General features: G+C 42.1%; 1 protein-coding gene across 2 annotated transcripts in view; it reads left to right on the forward strand.

Annotated features, from left to right (window-relative positions):
• The first annotated feature begins 584 nt into the window (after positions 1–584).
• CWC22 (CWC22 spliceosome associated protein homolog) overlaps positions 585–21589 on the forward strand; it is a 35636-nt gene continuing 14631 nt past the window's right edge. Inside the window, exons 1-14 of one of the 2 annotated variants that reach the window (XM_053409658.1) lie at positions 585–733; positions 1969–2093; positions 4153–4220; positions 5893–6009; positions 6520–6759; positions 8968–9096; positions 11857–12025; positions 13735–13788; positions 14871–15006; positions 15097–15303; positions 15422–15484; positions 16230–16337; positions 18471–18552; positions 20327–20387. In XM_053409658.1, the coding sequence (XP_053265633.1) occupies positions 2067–2093; positions 4153–4220; positions 5893–6009; positions 6520–6759; positions 8968–9096; positions 11857–12025; positions 13735–13788; positions 14871–15006; positions 15097–15303; positions 15422–15484; positions 16230–16337; positions 18471–18552; positions 20327–20387 (1461 nt within the window). In that variant the 5' untranslated portion in view covers positions 585–733; positions 1969–2066. Of the gene's footprint in view, positions 734–893; positions 915–1968; positions 2094–4152; positions 4221–5892; positions 6010–6519; positions 6760–8967; positions 9097–11856; positions 12026–13734; positions 13789–14870; positions 15007–15096; positions 15304–15421; positions 15485–16229; positions 16338–18470; positions 18553–20326; positions 20388–21589 lie in introns of those variants that run through there. The other variant, XM_053409668.1, reaches the window with a different exon arrangement.

The following is a 21589-nucleotide window of genomic DNA, read 5'->3' on the forward strand; positions in this document are numbered from 1 at the left end:
CGCTTTTTGAGCTACAGGTCCTCCCCCTCCCGTCGAGTCTGGTTGCAAAATGTTAAGATGGCAACTTTTTTTTTTTACTTTAAAATATGAAATATAAATGGACCAAAAATAAAGTCTTAACACTGACTAACATTCTTTTGAAGCCTAGCGCTTTGCCATGTTTACCATTATCTCTGTGAGGCAAAGTCACAGGCTGCTAACCTAAGAATTATGCTTAAATGGGAATTGACGCATAAATGGGAATAAGCCCTGTTGAACATATCATGGGTCTTAAGTCTGGGGTTGCCACACCTGTGGGCACAATGGCACCCTCGAGAATTCGTACAACTTGACAGGTGCAACTCCCCAAGGAATGCTGGGAAACGTGGCCGCCGGCGGCGGCAAAGGATGCCGGGAACTGTAGCTTCATTAAGAGCTGCTCGAGAAGATCCACCCTCGCTGTTAACAGCCGACTTGGTGACGTCAGCGCCCGCCTCCTCCCCCTCCCCCAAGGTTCCCGCGCGGGGCCGGAATATCTCCTCATAAAACGGGTACCGCTCTAACTAAACGTTCATAGATAGCTAAATAGATAGCTAGATATAGATATCCCAAGAGGAGGAGAAAGAAGCCCAACTGCTCTTCCCCGCCTCACCCGCGCGCCCGGAAGTCTCACTCGGGCCAGGCCCGCGAGGCAGCGGAAGTGACGTCGTGGCCATATATGGGCGCATGTTATGGCGGAGCCCGTGAGGCAGAGGTAAGTTTTAAGGAAGGGGAGCGGAGCGGGAGGGAGGATAGACTTCTCTCACACACACCCTTTAGAATCTTCGGTTCTGCTCCGTTCCATTCCCCTCCCTCCGATTTATCGCGGGAACGGGGGGGGGGAGGGGAGGATGGCGCGTTCCTCTCGACCGCCGCTCTTCCTGGCCTTCAATTGGGTAAGGGCGGAAGGCCCGGCTACTTCGCTTCTCCTCCGACTCCTGGCGGGGCGGCTCTTCTACGACACGCGTGTGGGCCCGCGTTCACACGTGAACGTGACCAACGAGGCCGGGTCCTGGCGCCTTGTGGAGATTGCCAGCTGGCTGCCTTGTCACCCTGCCACAATGCCCTGTGGGGTTGTGTCAGCCGGCTTCTCTCCCTTCAAGGGCAAAAACCAGCTGCCAACTCGTGCTCCCCTTACTGGCGGGCTCGCACCCCCCATCTCCCCTTTTGGGGACAGTGGGGTTTGGTGGCCTGCCAGCATCTGGAGGGTTATGGGTCCCCCCACTTGAGGTACACACCTTTGTATTTCCACATATGTCACCACCAGCCCCACCTCAGGAAGCCTAGAGTTCTCTCTCACACGTATATAATATATATAATATGTTATATATAATATATATAATATAATATAATATAATATAATATAATATATACATATATATATAATATAATACTATATATATATATATAATAATATAACACTTTACTGATTTTACTGGAAGCTTTTGCAGCTGCTTATTCTCTTGCAGGATCTATATGCAACTTGATCAACAAAATTAATGTTTTATTGCACTTGTTATTTCAGGCTGTATGTTGCCCTAGGCTGCTGCTTCTTGCTTCTTCTTTTCACAGAAGGGCAGCTTGTAAATGGACCAAAGAAGTACAGCTTTAGTTCTAGTCAGGATGTTAATAACTGCCCTGTTTTAGAGATACCTGTAGCATATGGCGATGGTGGCTGACAAGTGGTGTAATCTGCATCTTCGTTGTCTTACTTTCATGTAGGTTAATTACACCATATAATTTTTCAGATACTTAACTTGCAAAACTCTGCGAAGTGATGGTACTGTACTAGCTTCAAAAAGACACTAACCAAATTCATTTGTTGTACAAACCAGGTGATTTAATTTTTGTTAATAGAAATATTAGCTTGTTCAGGTCTGCTTTATTTTCAAAGTGCTCTTTTTAAGAAAGAGCAATTTCAGAAAGTCTCGTCTTTTTTTTCCTTTCTAGATGAGCTATTTTTGCTGGAAGAATAACAGGATTTCCCCATATTGATTTTTGTACATTGACATTAGTAATTCAGAGCTTGAAGTGGATTGACAGAAAAAATGAAGAGTGGAGTAGCACAGATTAATGTAAGTATTTTAAAGAGTATGCTCTATGCTGGCTCCAGGATTTGGGGGCGTTCTCAGTCAAGACACTTTTCAGTGAGTCCACATCACCTAGTCTGCATGGTGGTGCTGTGGTCTAAACTACTAAGCCTCTTGGACTTGCTGATCACGGTGGTGGTTTGAATCCACGTGACAAGGTGAGCTCCCGTTGCTCTGTCCCAGCTTTTGCCAACCTAGCACTTCAAAAGCACACCAGTGCAAGTAGATAAATAGGTACTGCTGTGGCAGGAAGGTAAACGGCATTTCTGTGCGCTCTGGCTTCCGTCATGGAGTTCCATTGCACCAGAAGCAGTTTAGTCATGCTAGCCACATGATCCGGAAAGCTGTCTGTGGACACACGCCAGCTCCCTCTGCCTAAAGCGAGATGCGCACCGCACCTCATAGTCGAATTCAACTGGGCTTAACTGTCCAGGGGTCCTTTACCTTTACCTCTTTACCTGGTGATGGTAACTCCTGCTTTCCAGAGATAGATGGCAGAGGACCCGTTGTAGTAGTAGTATATATTGGTTGTTAGCTTCCATGTAAAATAGGGGAAGCTGTTCTGTACAGTGGTACCTCGGGTTAAGTACTTAATTCGTTCCAGAGGTCTGTACTTAACCTGAAACTGTTCTTAACCTGAAGCACCACTTTAGCTAATGGGGCCTCCCGCTGCTGCCGCCCCGCCGGAGCCCGATTTCTGTTCTTAACCTGAAGCAAAGTTCTTAACCTGAAGCACTATTTCTGGCTTAGTGGAGTGTGTAACCTGAAGCGTGTGTAACCTGAAGCGTATGTAACCAGAGGTACCACTGTACCAGGTCAGAACATGCAGAAAAGAATTGTTCATGTTGATTAGCAGCTTTCTCAACCAAACATGGATACCAGAATTCAACCTGGGGGGCCTTTTGCACCCAAAGCATGTGCTCTGCGAATGAGCTGTGACTTTTTCCTCATATAAGAGCTACATGCATATGTGGTCAATACACATTCTACTTTCACACATAGTGGTGTGAATATTTTCCCCAACACTCTGTAGGTAAGCAGGCATAAGTGAAACAGTTTGAGCCTATGAAAGAATGTATCATATGAACAAAAGCTAGCCATTAAGTGTCTTGTCTCTTTGTCGCTCTTTGTGTAATATAAAAATGGCATTTTGCATGTCTAATATGGATATAGCATTTTGTGGATGGTATACAGATACAGGGATAAGAGGGTTTCACAAATAATGGCCTTTCTCCCCTGTTCTGTTAAAGGACTCATTTTCTCAATTGGATGCCACCTTTTCTGTTTGGGACTTAGTGAATTGTGAGAATTGAGTTGATATCAAATACTGACAAATACCAGGGTGTGAAGGGGAATAGGGCAGTACTCAGTGAAGTAGTTCTGTTCCTTCAAGGACTTCTGACTGCAACAGAATCTCTCTTCCCTCTCCACTCCCTGTGCATCCCCTAAATCTGTTCTGAGAAACTACTTGGTTGGATGCTGTCCTTTGGTGATATACAAAAACAGCTTGCATAAAATGCTGGTGGCAGCACAGCTGGAGTTGCTGTGTCCTGCATTGCACCACTTTTTAAGAAAATACAGTGGCTAGAATCCAAGAAGCCTTCTATCTGAGTGCAAAGGGCTTTGGCTTATAATGGAAGGAGTTGCCTTTTTAAATTTTCAAACTGAAACCCTTTGTCTGGCAGCAAATCCCCCTTCAGAGCATTCACCAGTTGTCTGGAGCAGCTTTATTGGGGTGTTCAAGGAGCTGCAGTTGGAAAAGTTTTGTTAAGTGACTGGAAGTTGCATACACATTCATTTAGTTTCTATGTAAACTAAGGCTTTTACTTTAATGGGACCAGTACTTTGGAGTGCTCTCCCATGAACATAAGTTGTGCACCTATAATTTGATATTTCATCTAATGAATGAAATGGTTTTGTTTCTCCAAGCATCTTTAAGAGAAGAGGGTTTGAAAATACTGTTACAAATAAATGAAATACTGTTTTTAGCGTCCTGACTGGTACTTTGCATCCTTGAAATATCTAATTTATTTTGTATTTAAAGTCCGGTTCTAGTTATGAAAGGAAGGAAGATTACAGTCTTCGCCAGAGAAGTTCCTCTCCAGAAGACAGGTATAAACATTTTTTTATGATTAGTTATGTAGTTAACATTTGATAGAAACAGCAACATGGGTGCGGGGAGAAGTATTTTCCTGTTATTATAAAAGCTCTGAAGCTAATTAAAACAATAGCAGTATTTGGGTTTCAGACTTTTGAGGAATACCGTATTTTTCGCTCCATTGGACGCACCCAACCATAGGGCGCATCTAGTTTTTAGAGGAGGAAAACAAGAAAAAAATATTCTGAATCAAATGTTGTATAAACTACTGTATTTAATAAACAACCGGTATATCAGAATCATATTACAGCCATGTAAAGTGAACAGCAGTCAACAATGGCATTAAGAACCATCATCACTGTCATTAACAAATGAAGAGAGACTTTAAGGTTTGAGTACTCTTCTAGTCTTCTGTGAACCCCAAGAACTCATCACTGCTAAAGTCAGAATTTATGAAGCTCAGTTGCTCACAATCACTGACATCACTTTCTTCGCTATCTTCATGTAAAATACCATCTTCGTTTCCATCCAAAGCATTGCTAATGCCACATTTTTTCCTCTCAATCATCTTCCTCCCCTCAGCGAACAGCCTGCCAGCTGCTCGCAAACATTCCCTTTACTTGAATTATAGTCATGAAACAGCCAAGCAGAGCCTCTCAGCGGCAGGCTTGGGAGGCTTTCCTTTTCCCCACTCCCCCCCCCCAAGCAGAACAGTCCCCTTTTCCAGCCTCCTCCTCTCCATCCCTTTCACCCAAACTCCTCAGGTGACGTCTGCAATTTCTCCCCTTCACTGCTCCCTCTCCTTTGCCCTCTACCATGACTCTCCACTCACACCTCTCCCTTCACCCAGCTTCTTAGTCCCCCTCCTCTCCATCCTCTTCCTCCCCTCTCTCAGTGAACAGCTTGCCCGCTGCTCCAAACCTTGAGGGGAAGGGCAGGCTGCTGGCAGAGCAGCACCCCCACCCCCATCCAGCAGCCCAGGAGTGTGGGGCAGGCTGCCCGCTGCTCCAAACCTTGAGGGGAAGGGCAGGCTGCTGGCAGAGCAGCACCCCCACCCCCATCCAGCAGCCCAGGAGTGTGGGGCAGGCTGCCTGCTGCTCCAAACCTTGAGGGGAAGGGCAGGCTGCTGGCAGAGCAGCACCCCCCACCCCCATTCAGCAGCCCAGGAGTGTGGGGCATGGGCGCACAGTCCTCCCGCTGCTCCAAAGCTTCCCGGGGCTGCAGAGGGAAGCCGAGGCTGCCGGCAGGAGAGCGCGGCTCCACCACCAAAGAGCAGTCCAAGAGTGTGCCGCACTCCGGCAATTTGGCTCCAGGGACCACACATTCGCTCCATAGGATGCACAGACATTTCCCCTTACTTTTTAAGAGTAAAAAAGTGCGTCCAATGGTGCGAAAAATACAGTAAGTATCACGTGCGCTCTGTTTTAAGCAATGAAAACAAAGATCAGTATCGCAACAGGAAAATAATTTTTGGAGAGAAAGTAAGTTTGAATCAGTTTGAAGATGGCGTGCAGAGGAGAAGAATGGCTGGGAAACCCTTTGTACTAGCAGGAGTCCTTGTGCTGGCTCCAGCCCCTAGCTTCGAAAGCTGTGTGGTGTCCACAGATACAACAATGTGTGTTTGTGTGTAGGGGGGAGACTTAGTTTATAAATAGCTGCTAACTTTTGCTCTCAATCTCTGCACAGACACGTGGAGCGTCAAAGGTCTCAGTCACCGCAAGGCAGAAGTCATTCAGATTACAGGAGATCTGACCAAAAACATTCCGAAAGGGGACGTCATGGAGACAAATACACCGAGTCAAGGTGAATGTCTGGAGCTGCTAAAAACAAACACTAAAATGTTCAGGTTGCAGTTGGTTGCTTCTGTTCTCTAACGTGATTTATAAACAAAATCAAAGCTACAGCATGTTACATGCTAATGTATAATAATAAATAATAATAATTTATTATTTATACCCCACCCATCTGGCTGGGCTTCCCCAGCCACTCTGGGCGGCTTCCAAAAAAAATATTAAAATACTGTAATACATCAAACATTAAAAGCTTCCCTAAAGAGGGCTGTCTTCAGATGTCTTCTAAAAGTCTGGTAGTTGTTGTTCTCTTTGACATCTGGTGGGAGGGCATTCCACAGGGAGGGCGCCACTACCGAGAAGGCCCTCTGCCTGGTTCACTGTAACTCAGCTTCTCGCAGTGAGGGAACTGCCAGAAGGCCCTCAGTGCTGGACCTCAGTGTCTGGGTAGAACGATGGGGGTGGAGACGCTCCTTCAACTGTTTCTGTGCTTCATAAATCTTCGGAATTTTCTGTCTATTAGTGGGAGAGAGAGGCATGAACGAGAGAGGGAGTCGGACTGGAGAAAGTACCGAAGATCCCCTTCGCCCGACAGAAGAAATGCGGCTGAGAGAGCAACACCACAGAGCTCTCTTTCTCATGAGGAACCCCCTCCAAAGAAGAAGAAAGAGGATTTGGATCCAATTCTCACCCGCACTGGGGGTGCCTACATTCCTCCAGCCAAGCTTCGGATGATGCAAGCACAAATCACTGATAAAAATAGGTGGGTCAAACAAACACATTTCACATTTGTGCTTAACTGATGAATAGTATTGGGCAATATATTATTTAAAGGTGGGGGGGGAAACAAAACAGTATAAGATTTAGTACTTCCTCCTTGTCTCTCTGACACACATATACGCACGTACCCCTTTGGTACAACATGCCCACTGAAAAGTTCAGAATTAAAAAGTTTGCCACAATTTTGTGACATTCTGGTTGGTCCTAATAAAGATACAGCTCAGCTGTCGACTGGGGAATTTTTAACCGGCCCTGCCCAAAAAACTTGTAGAAATTGGCTATCCAGGAGCTCCCATCTTAGAGGGAAGAGACAGAACTGAGATGGCAAGGTTGGCTGCAGGCTTGCTGAGCAGATCCATTGAAATGAGTAATGACCAGTCACTTCAGTGAGTCTACTCTGACGCGGGTGGTGCTGTGGTCTAAACCACTGAGACTCTTGGGCTTGTCAATTAGAAGGTCTGGTTTGAATCCCTGCGACTTGGGATCCAGCCCTCAAGAAGGTGCAGAGAGAGCAGGGTAGTAGCCTGAGTGGTGGCAGAGACGTTTGTTGTGTGCTGAGAGGGACCTTTTTGGCCTCTGAAGTGTGAAATATTAAGACAGTTTAACTTGGGAGTTTCAGATAACCCCAAAACAAACCTGTGCGTCTCCTTTTTTTAAAACAATTTTTTAATTCAAAATTAAAACAAAACATATTGTGGTTCGAGGACCCGATCCCCGCGCAGTGAAATGAAGACACAAGGACAAGTAATATAAGGTTAATGGGCAAGAAAAGGCCACAACTTTATTGATTACAGCAAGTGAAAAGGTATTGGCTTAGGCATTGGATCACGTGGCTTGACTCCACCCACTCGGAGAGGGGTGAGTCTGAAAGGGGGGGGGTTATTCACCAGTAGGTGGAGCCTGTTGATGCTAATCCAACTATAAGCTCTCCCCTGATGTCACCGAGGGTTGTGCCATGGCCCCCCGCCACACAGGCATCGGACAGGATCCACGACCGCCGGATTCCTTTAACGGAATACCTAACGCCCCCTGTGAGAGGCTGGGGATCAGATCCCGCCCACAACTACTCCCCTCTTGAAGGCGGAGAGTCTTTATCCAAAAACATACCATCCTTACCCCCCCCATTTTCCTCCCTCCCCCCCCAAAACCCACCCCCCCACCCCCTGGCTTCCCTCAGTTCCAGTCTTTGGTTTCTCTGAGAATGCTGTTTTCTGCATTTTACAAAGTTGTATAGATCCTCAAACTATTTAGCTGATTATTATCAATAAAAAGTTTGTGAATGTTTATTCAAAGCCAGCCAAGGAGTCCAGTTCGCTTTGTTCCGTCTTCAAATACTTTGTAAAGGGTTCCCATTCATCTTTAAAGTCACAGTTATCCTCTGTGTATCTCAAAATTGGTCATTCTTTGGAACTTTTGACTTCACTTTTTGGTACCTGCTAAAACTATTTCTGTTTAGTCAAGCCTATCCAGACATATAGAAGCTGTTACGTGTTTTAATCTTGTTTTTAGCATATTGTTGATACAAATTGAATGTTTTAAATGTTTGTCAGAAATTATTTTTTGCTGATATGTTATTATTTTTGTAAATGGCTTTGAGGTTTAATTGCAATCAAGCGGTGTGGAAATGTTACGAAATAAATGACAAATGCTTTAGGTTCTATACAATTCTGGCGTTCGTCACATGAGAATAAAACCAAAGGTTTAAATAGAGATCATAGATTCATAGAATGTTGACTTGGAAGGGACCAACCCCCTGGATCTTAGGAATCTTTTGCCCCTTATGGGGCTCGAACCCACAATCCTGAGGTTAAGAGTCTCATTCTCTACCGACTGAGATAGCCTAGCTGCTGGGAGCCCTGATTTGTTCTGGACATGCCAACCATATGTGTGAGGCACACTGGAGTGAGATGTAAATGGGAAAAGTTGCCCTTCCTGATTGTCTCTTGTCATGGTTTTCTTATTCTGATTATTGCAAAAGACAGATCACTATTCGGTGGTGTAACTATTCTGAAAATCATTTACCCTGGTAAAATTGATGTGAAAGGAGGCAGGTAGATATTTATTTTTGCACACCGTTCTTGCAATATGCTAACTGAAAAGTACTATTGCATATTTGGTATTCTAGCTGAATAAGCAGATACATTCCTTTCTTGTTCTCTTGATTTTTATCAATGATTTGTTTTGAAAACAGTTTAGCATATCAAAGGATGAGTTGGGAAGCACTGAAGAAATCCATCAATGGTCTCGTCAACAAGGTGAACGTTTCAAATATTGAGAATATTATCCATGAGCTTCTTCAGGAAAACATTGTCAGAGGGAGGTAAGCATCAAGTTCTTGATATGCAGTCTTCTGCTCATCTGAGAGATATTGATTAAGTCTCAAGTCGCTTGTTAGAAGTAGTCTGATATTCTCTTCGTCAGCTGCTGTTTGAGTCATGTTAGGATTTTCATTTTAAATATGAATGACTTGTTGAGTGTTTGCAGAATGATCAAAGTATAATCCTGTGCAGACTTACCTGGGAGTAAGTGCCTTTGAACGTAGAAGGTTTTGATCATATTTGTTTTTAGAGTCTTTTTCACTCATGAAAAATTTGATGTATGGTTGAAACCAGGCTTTCCAAAGCAAACGTACCAAGTGATTTCTATTTGTGTATTACATAAGTATTTTTTTTAAAAATTCCTTTTTTTCTAATCGAGAATTTTGCTGCAAAACTTTAGGAAATAAGTTTTCATCTTGTTAGTTATAGGTTTTTTTTAAAGAAAACTAAGTTATTAAATATTTTCTTGGTTTACAAAAGTGCATGCCTTGTCTCTTTTTCAGGTTGTAGAATCTTTTACATTTTAAGTGAGACGTTAATGTTGTATACAGAATAAAGTTGGGGGGAGAGAGAGGGGTGGGGTGGTAATGCTTGGTGTATATGTAGGGTTTTTAATTTCAGCTTCACTTAGGTAGGTTCTCTCTCTATTCATTATATTTCCCTGGTAGTGAGAGAGGTTGAGGGAGTTTTCTTATCCATGCTAATGAGCAGGGTTTGTGGTCACTAGAGCTCCTAGGGCAGGAACCGTTAATGTTTTGGCTACATTATATTTTACAAAAAGAAAGAAACGTGAAGATGTCAAGAATGAACTGGGGCTTTCTGCGTGCAAAGCATTACCATTTAAGTGTGCCATGCATTGCAAAGTTTACTGTGTTAAACTGTTTGGGTTTTCCTTCGCTATAAGCCAGCGGTGCTGGCCTGCTGACTGCTCCTGGCTGCTGGATCACTGTAGATTGAGGGACCAGTTGGTGTGAACTATAAATTTTATAGATCTAGTGTAGTGGCTTGAGTGTTGACCAGTGACCAAAGAGAATTCTCTACTCAGCCGTGAAACTCCTTGGGTAACCTTAGTCTAACCACTCTCAGCCTGACCTGTTTGTTGCCCTGGGTTCATTGGAGGAAGAGTGGAGTACAAACCAATACTTTGCAGAGTTCAGTCTTCTGAAAAGTAGGACTTATGATTAAATCGGTCGCCTCTGGTTCTCAAGAGCCCTTCCACTGATTTTTCCAGGAAATGGCAATCAAATGGAAATAAGACCCATGTTCCGTATAACGTTTGCTCCTGTAGTGGAGCATTTGGCCGTTTGGGCTCCCACTCTCTTTTCAAGTCATGATTAGAGGCACGGGGAAGTGACTGTTCAGTCGCACTTACTCCTTCTGTAGATGAGTAAACAGTGGCATCAAATGAACTCCTAATCCAGGAAGATCCTCTCCTGACAGATTCCCTAAGTACGGTGATTAAAACATAGATTGTCAGCAAACATTTTTCTGCAGGATGTCAGTGGCTTGGTAAATATCTACCATCATGAAAATAACTATGTGCTTTAATTGGGGAACAAATTATATCTGCTGTAATTAATTGACTCTTGCATCTTTAACATTTCACACACCACTGGTTTTCAGATACCATGTTTCTTTGAGAAGACATTTTGTGTGTGTGCTGTAGCTGTGCCGTTTTTCTAATGGATCCATACAGCAGGATTATGTTATTGTTTCCTTAAAGGCCCACGGGTAATAATTTGGGCTCTTTCTTGCCTATATTTTTTAACAAAATATTTTATAGCAATTTTCTCCAGTAGAGCAATGATGATGTTTTTACAATAATAGTGTTGCAGCTGGTTTTTCCTAGGTCTGTATTCTTTGGAAAAAAAGCAGTAGATTGTGAAACGAAACTTAATCTGTTAAATGGAAACATTAATGCACACTTGAATAATGAGAGTGTAGTTCTCAAGTGATTTGGGAATATTTCCAATAATATTTACTTGTCACTGATTAGGATTTGTGTATGAGAGGGTGGTTTTTTGTTTTTGTTTTTTTGCTTTTTAGCAGTGATTTTTTTCATCAACTGTTGCTTCTTGAAACATGATTGTAGATTAATCTGGCCTATTCACAGAATAACATATGAGCTTTTGAAAGGCTAATTTTAATACAGACATGTATTGGGGGATAGTGGAGCAGGAAAGAAGATGGAAACCCAAAAGCATATGGTCTGGGAGACTTGCTCCCTGCCTTGTAGGCCTTTTTCCACCTAGCCTGGGAGGGTGGGGCACGGACTGACTCCAGCTACAAAAGCTGTGGCTGCTAAACAGACTCTCAGGTTGGAGTGTTGTTTGAAGGTGTTGTCTTGGGGGCAGGGTTGTTGTTGTTGTTGTTGGGTTTTTGTATCTTTATTTTAGATCTTGTTGTGATTTATATTGAAATAGTTCTGTTTGTGTATTTTTTATGTTTTAGTCTTTATTTATAACCCCTTTCATTATGTTGTTATGTATTTTTCCTATCATGTTGCAAGCTGCCGTGAGCGTGGTTTGAACTGTGGAAAGGTGGCAAGCAAATAAAATTATGTTTATATGTATAAGTGAGCATGATCTAGCTGTGGATGGCGGTTCCATGTTGGTGGAATTGAGTTCCAGAATAATGCAATCTAGAAAAGTCACCGGCCATCCCCCAAGCTGCTGGGATAAATGCTACTGTACAAATCACATAGTTTTTGTTTTTTAATTTTTGGTAAAGCTGCTTCAGCACGTCTGTATTTTTGTTCATAGGGGATTGCTATCAAGATCTATTTTGCAAGCTCAGAGTGCTTCACCTATCTTCACTCATGTTTATGCAGCAGTTGTAGCAATCATCAATTCAAAGTTTCCAAATATCGGAGAACTGATTCTCAAGAGGCTCATTTTAAATTTTCGCAAAGGATACAGAAGAAATGATAAGGTATGTATTATTACCACACAGGTGATAGGGTAAGATTTATTGTGCTTCTCTCTTGCTTATAGCCTGAGTACTGTTTTGGGGAAGTGTCATTGTGTTCACTGAGATTTATTTCTGCATTAGTGTATTTAGGATTTGAGTACAAATTATGTGGGTGTCAGGAGAGCTGAAAGTCAGAAAATGTCTGAAAATTTTGAGGCCATGGGGAGAAAGCGGGTACTGGGAGTGGGGGAGAGAATAAATAGAAAAAAAATTGGGGAAATGTGATATAAGTAGTACTTATTTTCTTATTAATTCTGAGTTAACTTTACTGCTTTAAGAACATAATATTTAATGGCTTGGATCGAAAGATTTCTTGTGCTAACAGAAAGGCAGTAACACTTGCACAAAATAGACTCTTGGGGGGTGTTTAGTGAGAGAGCCAGGGTCTGTTATGGGGAGAGTAACTATGAACAGAGTTATTTCCTGCATTCAACCCATTCAATATAACTTAGCACAATTTCCCCCCTCTTTTCTATATTTATTACATTTTAAATTATAAATTCCTTAAATTTAACATTCAGAGTAAGTCCAAATACGTTCAGTGTAGAGATGGAGTAGGATGCTGTTGAACCCTAAGGTGCTGAGTATTTATTGGAACTTGTTGGTTTGAAAAAGAAAGAATTTAAAATGGAAAAATAGTAAGCAGAACAGTGTTCTTATTACGATGGGCTTCGAAACAGCCCCTCCAATCAGCATTTTCCAGAAGAAGTTATGCAGAAAGTTCTGTAATTCCGTGAGGTAACAGTGGGGTGGCTATTGGTATCAAAAGCTATAATCCCTCTTTCAAACTGTTTCCACATCTCTTACAATAAGTAGTTTCTGTCTACAACAGGTTTGCATTTGAATTGTACGTATCTGCAATATACAGTGTTTGTAACTTCCTCCTGCTGTAGATTATCTTACATAGTTGTTCTAGAAAACATTTTGAGGGAGTAAATGACAACTAAAAACAATATTTTAACCATAGCTTTCCCTTATATGCCCATCTAGTAAAAATGGTTTGTGAGAACACCCCTACAAAATGAGACTGCAGTTGACTTCACCCTGATAGCCGGTCCCCCCCCCCCCAAAGCAGTTTTCTGAAATAGGGCTAGATTGAGTTAAAATGATTCCACCTTAACAACGTTATTGTGTGACTAGGGAAGTGCTCTGTGTAGCATCATTTCTACATCAAAAAATGATATTGGACTTGATCTCCTAAGTAATGAGAATCCAATAGTGCCAGATCATCTAAAAGTTTCCTGAGCTCTCATCTGCAGCAAGATACATTATTTGCAGCTTCCGCAAAGCTTGTTGTCTGAGCTCACTGCATGGCAAATATCCTGAAACGACCTACTTCCATTTAATCTTCGTCACCTGTTCACTCCAAAGTAATCCTATGTTTGGAAGAAGACAAATAGTCATCAGATGCATGTTTCTGGCAAAAGTTGTAGCCTTCCTGAGGAAAAAGAGGGGCTGCTGGCACATCTCCTTTCTCATCTGCCCAAAATAATAGTAATAAGAATAATGCCAGCAAGAGAAAGCCCTTTAAATGATTTGTGCAAGTCACATAGAACCTCTGGGGCAGTTTGGGATTCAAAGCCATGCTAATAGACATATCACTTGCAGTAATACCTATGAAATCGACTTATCACTTGCAGAAATACGTATCTTTGCATTTTGTTTTGCAGCAACTTTGCCTGACAGCTTCCAAGTTTGTGGCACATCTTATGAATCAGAATGTGGTAAGATGTTCTGTACTACTAATATATTTGCAGGGATTTTGGCTTTTAACATTGCAAGGGTTTGTGATGGAAATGTGTCATCAAATATGTTTATAGCATTTGCTTTCCTCCCCCATAGTGTGATGCTATCTGGGCAGCTTTCAGTAAATAAATAAGAAAGCACTTTAAATAGAAAATAGAACTACAAAAGTAAAATATAAAAAATTAACAACCCCCAACTCATTGCACTGTGGCTCTTGCTAAATATTACTTGCAAACCTTTGCTCTAGGGTAGACTTTCCCAGCTCACATCAGCCGTGGCCAGCATGACTAGTGGTCAGGGATTACAAGCTGCTTATGCATGTTCAATATGTGAGTGACTGCAACATAATGATGTCACTAAAAGGGCGGAACCAGGTGTTTGCAGGCTTTTAAACTGGCTTTTCAATTATATGTTATTTCACCGACACGCACGTGTCCCAGAACGTAACCCCCACATAAACATGGGGGGGTGCCTATATTATGTTATTCGTTAATTTATATGCCATCCAATTGCTAAGATGGCTTCTGAGTGGTTGATCCACCATCATCTTGGTGAACGATGACGGTCATATTCCCAACAACACCTAGAAATTTTGGGTTTTTCTCTGTTTGGTTTTATGTTGGTTCTAATGTACATGTTATTTAATTATTGTTGTACATCGTTTTGAGTTACGTTTATAAAAAAACAAGTGACCAATAAGTGTTAATAATTATAAGCAGAATAATAATGATGATGATGATGACGGGGCACCAGGTTGAAGAAGGCTTATATTGAGAGCTAGTTCAGGCACACCCATATACTAAATGGGGCATTGATTTTGAGCAGTAAGTTCTTTAGCCTAAACTTCTCTTGTAACTCACATGAGCAGCAACGTTGGTTGGAGGGCTGCCCTTTAAGAAGCACATCCAAAGCTCCTTTTGGGACGCTGAACTTGTAGTGCCTTTCTCTGAAATGGTGCTACGCTTGTTTTGTTGACTACATATGTCAGATACATGCAGTCAATGAATTTATTTTGTCAAAACAAAAAAGTTATTTGTGTTGTTACCTTCTTCCTGCTAAGGCTCACGAGGTTTTATGCTTGGAAATGCTCACATTGCTTTTGGAGAGACCGACAGATGACAGCATTGAAGTAGCAATTGGCTTTCTAAAGGAATGCGGCCTCAAATTGACGGAAGTGTCTCCTAGGGGTGTTAATGGTATGTATTTATTGCTGCTGTATTTCCTTCCTGACCATTAGTTTTGTAGGAATTAGATTCACCTCAGTTTTTTTCTCCCCCCAACCACAGCCATCTTTGACCGCCTTCGTCATGTCCTGCATGAATCTGAAACCGACAAGCGAGTTCAGTACATGATTGAAGTCATGTTTGCTGTGCGTAAAGACGGGTTCAAAGATCACCCGATAATTCCAGATGGACTGGATCTTGTGGAAGAAGAGGATCAGTTCACCCATATGCTGCCTTTGGAAGATGACTATAATCCAGAAGATGTTCTTAGTAAGTATGAATAAGGAATGTTGGAATGAACTTTTCAGTCTGAATTTTTTGTTGTTTTGTTTTTTTAAAAAATGGCTCTGCTATAATTTTGGTAACTTATTTTTCTGTTTCTGTGAAGATGTGTTCAAGATGGATCCAGATTTTATGGAGAATGAAGAGAAGTACCAAACTCTGAAGAAAGGTATGTACGCCTAGTCAAATTTACTGTAATGTATGATGTTGGTCTTTTGTTTTTGTTTTGCTTTGGTTCTTGTCTGTTTTTTGTAAGTTTTGGCGGTTTTAAATTTGGAGGTTTAAGTATATTATGTTGGTATGGGAAACTGTCGTGTGATGGGCCAATGGACGTAATAAAGTTCAATACAATATACAATATGTACGCCTAGCTAATTTGAGTTTGCACAGCTGTTCTAACGCAGGGATGGAGAGCTGTCAGCTGTTAGGCGGGGAGGCCAAGCAGCCTCAACAAAGCCTATGGCTCGCAAGTAAACCCTCCCCGGAGCCCAAAGAGGATGTCCTCTTTGGGCTCTGGTGAGTCTCCTCACAAGCCACAAGGACTTTGCAGCTCTCTTCCCTGCCTCCGGGTTCCTACATGTGCGGTCACCCACAAGTGGGGAGTTGCTGCTTCCCACACCCCTCAGCGAACCCTTATTATCATGTCCTAGCACTCCAGTCTTTTTTATCTAAAATTCTAATTCCTGTGGTTTTCTGGGAAACCTGCTATGCAATCCTGTGCATGTCTGCTCAGTTGTAGCTCCATTGAGTTCAGTGGGACTTACTCTCAGGCAACTGAGCAAGACTGCAATGTTTCCTGTTTTGATGTTGAAGCATCTTCTTCCATATACACGAGTTTCTGATACAGACTAGCCCCTCTAACCAACCCAGCCTGGTATTGGTGTTCACTTAAACATGTTTTTTCTCTTTTGTAGAAATTCTTGACGAAGGTGACAGTGACTCAGAAAGTGGTCAGGATGCTGCAAGCAGTGAAGAGGAGGAGGAAGAGGATGATGATAAGGAGGAGGAGGAGGACGAAGAAGGTAAAGGTGCAATTTAAAGAAACAGTTTTATGCACTCCTCACTACTGTGGAAGTTAGTGTGACAAAACAGTAAACTGATTTTAGTTAATATTAAAATGTTGCTTCTATTTACTCCATTGCAACTTCATTGTCCATTATACAAATAGCGCATGTCCCATAGCCTCTGCCAGACACTATTTGCATTTTGGGTTGGTAGCAATAGCAAGGCTGAATTTAGAGGACTGTATTCATAGTACATTATTTAGTTACCCTTACCCTTCTAAATGACAACCCAGCCAGATGAGTGGGGTATAAATAATAACATTATTATTACTATTATTATTTAATCAGGACATTTCCAATATTTTATCTTTGTGAAATCTTTCAATCCAGTTGTTGTTTGCTTAAATTTGGACCTAGAAAGTCCAGTGGGAGGTATTTTTTTTAACTTAGCCAACAGATTCCTGTTCCATGTCACAATCTGCATTTTGAAAGTCCTCTCATCTTCAAAAGTGGTTTGCTATTTGATGTGAGGCACTGGTGTTTGAATAAGCCCAAATCCAATGCTTCCCTGGGTATTCAGAGCTACCTGTGTGGGTTTTTGTTCCAGCCTTTGATGTCCTTCAAATATCAGTGGTTGGGTTTTTTGTTTTTTACCATTTGTCTGTGTTGTCATAATGAAATTATACACATTTTGTGGGGTTTTTGTCTTGAATTGTAGCAGAGTTTCCTGTCCCCCCTCCTGTTTCCCAGTGCAGGTTAATTCTTTGTATAATTCTTAACACTATTTCTACGAGGTGTTTTTATTTTTTTGTGTGTGTCTTTGTCTTTTTCCTTTCCTCCCAAGCGTGGATGTATTTCATGCCTCCTTGGGATTCCTCTGAGTCTCTTCCTGGTTTCCTTAAACGCTCAGTCTTTGTTACTCTGGAAATGTGAGAAGCAGCATATAGCATGTTAGCCAACAAGCTGATAAACTGAAGTTGTTGCATGCAGAGAGAGGCTGGATTGAGTTTACAAACAAACTTTGAGACAGGTCTTTAGCATTTTCAGACTCTTCCTGAGTGCGCTGTCTCTTCAGTAGGACTGTTGGGAAAGGAAAATAAACTTTTGCTTTCAAATGAAAAGATGGCAATTACAGCACTCTGCCATTACTTGCATTGCACATATGGAAAATCTGAAATCCACCCCATAAACAGTAGGGCATTAATTCATTTAAGAGCAGCTAGTTTAGGTCTTGGTTCCTGCATGACCATCCAGATATACCGCTCTGTTTGTAGGCCTAAACCGTGGAATTATTACCAGTACAGGAGAATTATCTCTTCTCTCTCTCTCTTTCTCTCTCCCTCTTCCTCACGCCCCCGTCCTCCCAAACTGTCAAGGGTTTTAACCATTAATCTCAATATGAAACCAGATTTACATTCCTAAATCACAGCTCCTTTTTGAAATTAATGAAGCAAGGCTCATTAAGGAGTATTAGGTTGGTTTCCATGCACGAGGACACTGATAGGTTTGATATGCCTTTGTTGTGCTGTGAGCAGGGCTGGGTGATACCTGGTTTTCAACATCATCAGCTAAACATTGTGATATACTGATATATCACGATGTCTGAAATAAGGATGTAACTACGTAGAGGCGAACGGGATAATGTTCTGGCAACTGCTACTGCTTAAGGGGTCTAAAACTGATAACTTACTTTATGGTACAGAGCGACAGGGGCAAAAGGAATCATGAGAAGCGATGACTGGCTTCACAGTTTTTCCCATCTTGCAATTTTTTTTACATAGCACGCACACACATCGTGATTTGTGACATATTGCCGTGTCAAATATTACGAAACAGTTATCAAACCGATTTTGGGTGGTGTATCAGTACATTGCCCAGCTGTGGCTGTGAGGGGACACTAAGTCAGGTTGCCTATTGTGCTGGAATTTCATTGCTATCTTTTAACTTGAAATTAAATAAATACTGCCATTTATTGCTTCACAAATAGTTCATTTGCATTTGCATATTCAGTAGTATATTAGCAGTCCTTGAAGTAAACAACCATTCCTGATTTTTTAAAACCATGAAACCTATGTCTCTCTCCCTCTCTCTCTCTCTCTCTCTCTCTCTCTCTCTCTCTCTCCCTCCCTCCCCCTGCTCTGAATCTTCAAGGGCAAAAAGTGACTATCCATGATAAAACGGAAATCAACTTGGTCTCCTTCCGACGAACCATTTACCTAGCAATTCAGTCAAGGTAAAATGAAACATAATTTTTGTTTGAAATGTGACTCCCTTGCACTATGGTTGCAAATACTTTTTGGAAGCTAGCAAGTTTTAGATCAGAGCGGCCCAACTTTTCATACCAAGGGGGCCGCAAGAGTCCTTTGAAATGAAACCCATGGGCTACATGTGGCTTTGTCCCGTCCAGGAATGGGGCGAGGCCAAAATTTGGCAGGCCCCCTCCCAGCCTTTGTGCTACCTTCCCAAAGCCCTGTAAGTGAGGCACTGGGATTTGTGAAGGAGACACGAGGCTCTGGCAGAGCTCTAGTGCTCTCCCACCTCCTTCCCAAGGCTGAGAAAGAGCTAACTAGGCTTTGGGAAGGAGGAGGGAGAACTCTAGAACCCTGTCAAAGCCCTTGGGCCACACATTAGACCGCCCTGTTATAGATGCTCATGTGAGGCAGAATTCTTAGAGCTAAATCTTTAGAATAACGTATTTCTCATTGCTATGGATGCTGCTATAATGAATCTCTAGGTGAAAACTGAGATGGTCTGGTTTAAATGGCATGGCTTTGTTCACACATAAAGCAGAACCATGGCTTAGCGCTATGCTGAGGACCCCAAACAAGCCTGTTTAAACATCTCCTTCTCCCACCCAGCTGAGAAGAGAAACTTGTCAGAATTTAGTTTCCCTTTTTAAAGAAGTGTGACTTGGCTTGCAGTCAAACCCTGCTTTAGAACTAGCACTAGTCATTATCCAATTTCAGATCTTGGGTCATGAAGCTGGCTTTTTAAAGTAGCCAGAGTTTGTTTCAAACCAGGCATCCCCTTGTTTGAACTTAATGCTCAGGATTCCTTTAAAAATGAAACTAACTCTGGCAAAGTTCTCTTTCTAGTCCCATGGGATTTGGGGGTGCAGATGTGGAGAGAAAAATATAAATGGGGTGCTTTGCTCAAGCCCTTTCAGGCTCCTCCACCTCGTACTAAACGATGATTTAGTGTTATCTCTGTCTTTCTGTCTGTCTGTGTGTAAGAGGGAGAGAAGGAACACTGAAGAGGTTTGCTTAGTGTAAGGAAACATTGTTAATTGACAGGTTGTTTATAGTGTCCCCCTTTCATCAAATATTAATACTTTCTGTGGGAGGACATTCTGAAACAACATTTTAAGATTTTTCAAAGAAGGACATCATGTTCTCATTTGTTTAATTGCTAGACTTTCTGCTTTCTGTTTAACATGATGTTATAGCAACCGTGACTCACGAATGGGAGTCACCTTGTTTTTAAACTGTCTGAAAATTATTGATTTTGGACATAGTTCATATAAAAATGTGAAATGGCTAAAATACATTTTTTTCAACACTGAAAAAGATTAAAAGTCTGCTGCATTCTTTATACTTTTTTAAATAAAATAACAGATTTTAATTTTTTTATGCTGTGGTGGACTTTCAGTTGCCATCTGTAACAGTACAGATCAGTACAGTTTTCTTTTTAATGAACTTCTTGCAACTGTGCACATGTTAGCATCCATTAGATCTAACGTCCATGGAGCAATGATGATTGTTGGGATTATGTCTGATGAGTGAAATGGAGGGAGATTTTGGATTCTCACACCCCAAAACACTGAAGGACAGCCGATTTAATTCTCAGCCTGGAAGACTAGCTGAACCCAGTATTGCTTGGGTATTTCAACAAAGCCTGTTTCAGGCACAAAATATTTAGGCTTTCTAATGCAGAAAATACTGTTGTCAGCATAGAAATGTTTTAAGCTGCTGTGGTTCTGGAGACAAATTCCCCCCTCCCTTTTACAGTTTAGACTTTGAAGAATGTGCTCATAAATTGCTGAAGATGGATTTTCCTGAAAGCCAGACAGTAAGTCTTCCTAATTCCTTTTTTTTTTCTTTCCCATTTCTAGAATAAGCATCTTTCCCCACCCCCCTCATTCAGATATTGACGTAACTAATCATAGAGTATACTGGATAATGCATAGCAGATCAGCTAAAATGCAAATAAAGTGGTACCTCTGGTTACATACTTAATTCGTTCTGGAGGGCCGTTCTTAACCTGAAACTGTTCTTAACCTGAAGCACCACTTTAGCTAATGGGGCCTCCTGCTGCTGCCGCGCCGCCGGAGCCCGATTTCTGTTCTCATCCCGAAGCAAAGTTCTTAACCCAAGGTAATATTTCTGGGTAAGCGGAGTCTGTAACCTGAAGCGTATGTAACCCGAGGTACCATTGTAAAGCCGTTTCTTCCAGAGGATGATGGTGATGATTCTAGTATTTATAGTACAGTCATACCTTGGTTTTCGAACAGCTTAGTTCTTGAATGTTTTGGCTCCCGAATGCCACAAACCCAGAAGGGACTGTTCCGATTTGCAAACTGTTTTTTGAAGCTGAACGTCCGACGCGGCTTCCATGGCTCCTGCAGCCAATCTGAAGCTGTGCCTTTGTTTTCGAAAGCCGAACGGACTTCCAGAACGGATTCCATTTGAGAACCAAGGTACAAATGTAAAGCAAATTTTGGTCGCTAACATTGTTGGTTTTCCTTCATACTCCTAACATCCTCTCAGAATGGAATAAATAAGGTTCTGTGCTTTAAAATGTTTGCTGTGCTGAAATGCAGTTGAACGAGAAACACTGCAGCTGAGCAGTTCTGAGTGCAAAAGAAAATAGTCCGACAAAGTTGAACTGTGTGTGTTGTTTTGCTGAAACAAGTATTAAATGGTCCTATGGAGGTTTTCACCTTCATGGATCACTGCCTTGCTGTGGCGAAGGGGCTTAAATAATTCAGAGAAGCTATGAGCTGTGCTGTGCAGGGCCACCCAAGATGGACAGGTCATAGTGGAGAGTTTTGACCAAACGTGATCCACCTGGAACAGGAACTGGCAAGCCACTCCAGTATCCCTGCCAAGAAAACTCCATGGGCAAAGACAGGAGTGCCTGGTGTGCTCTGGTCCATTAGGTCACGAAGAGTCGGACATGACTAAACAACTAAACAACAACAACAACATGGAGGAAAGAGAGAAAGGGAAGAAAACCGGAGTTGTGAAAGTTCCCCCTTTGGAACATGTGCA

The sequence above is a fragment of the Podarcis raffonei genome, chromosome 1, assembly GCF_027172205.1.
Source record: "Podarcis raffonei isolate rPodRaf1 chromosome 1, rPodRaf1.pri, whole genome shotgun sequence".
NCBI classification, from domain to species: domain Eukaryota; kingdom Metazoa; phylum Chordata; class Lepidosauria; order Squamata; family Lacertidae; genus Podarcis; species Podarcis raffonei.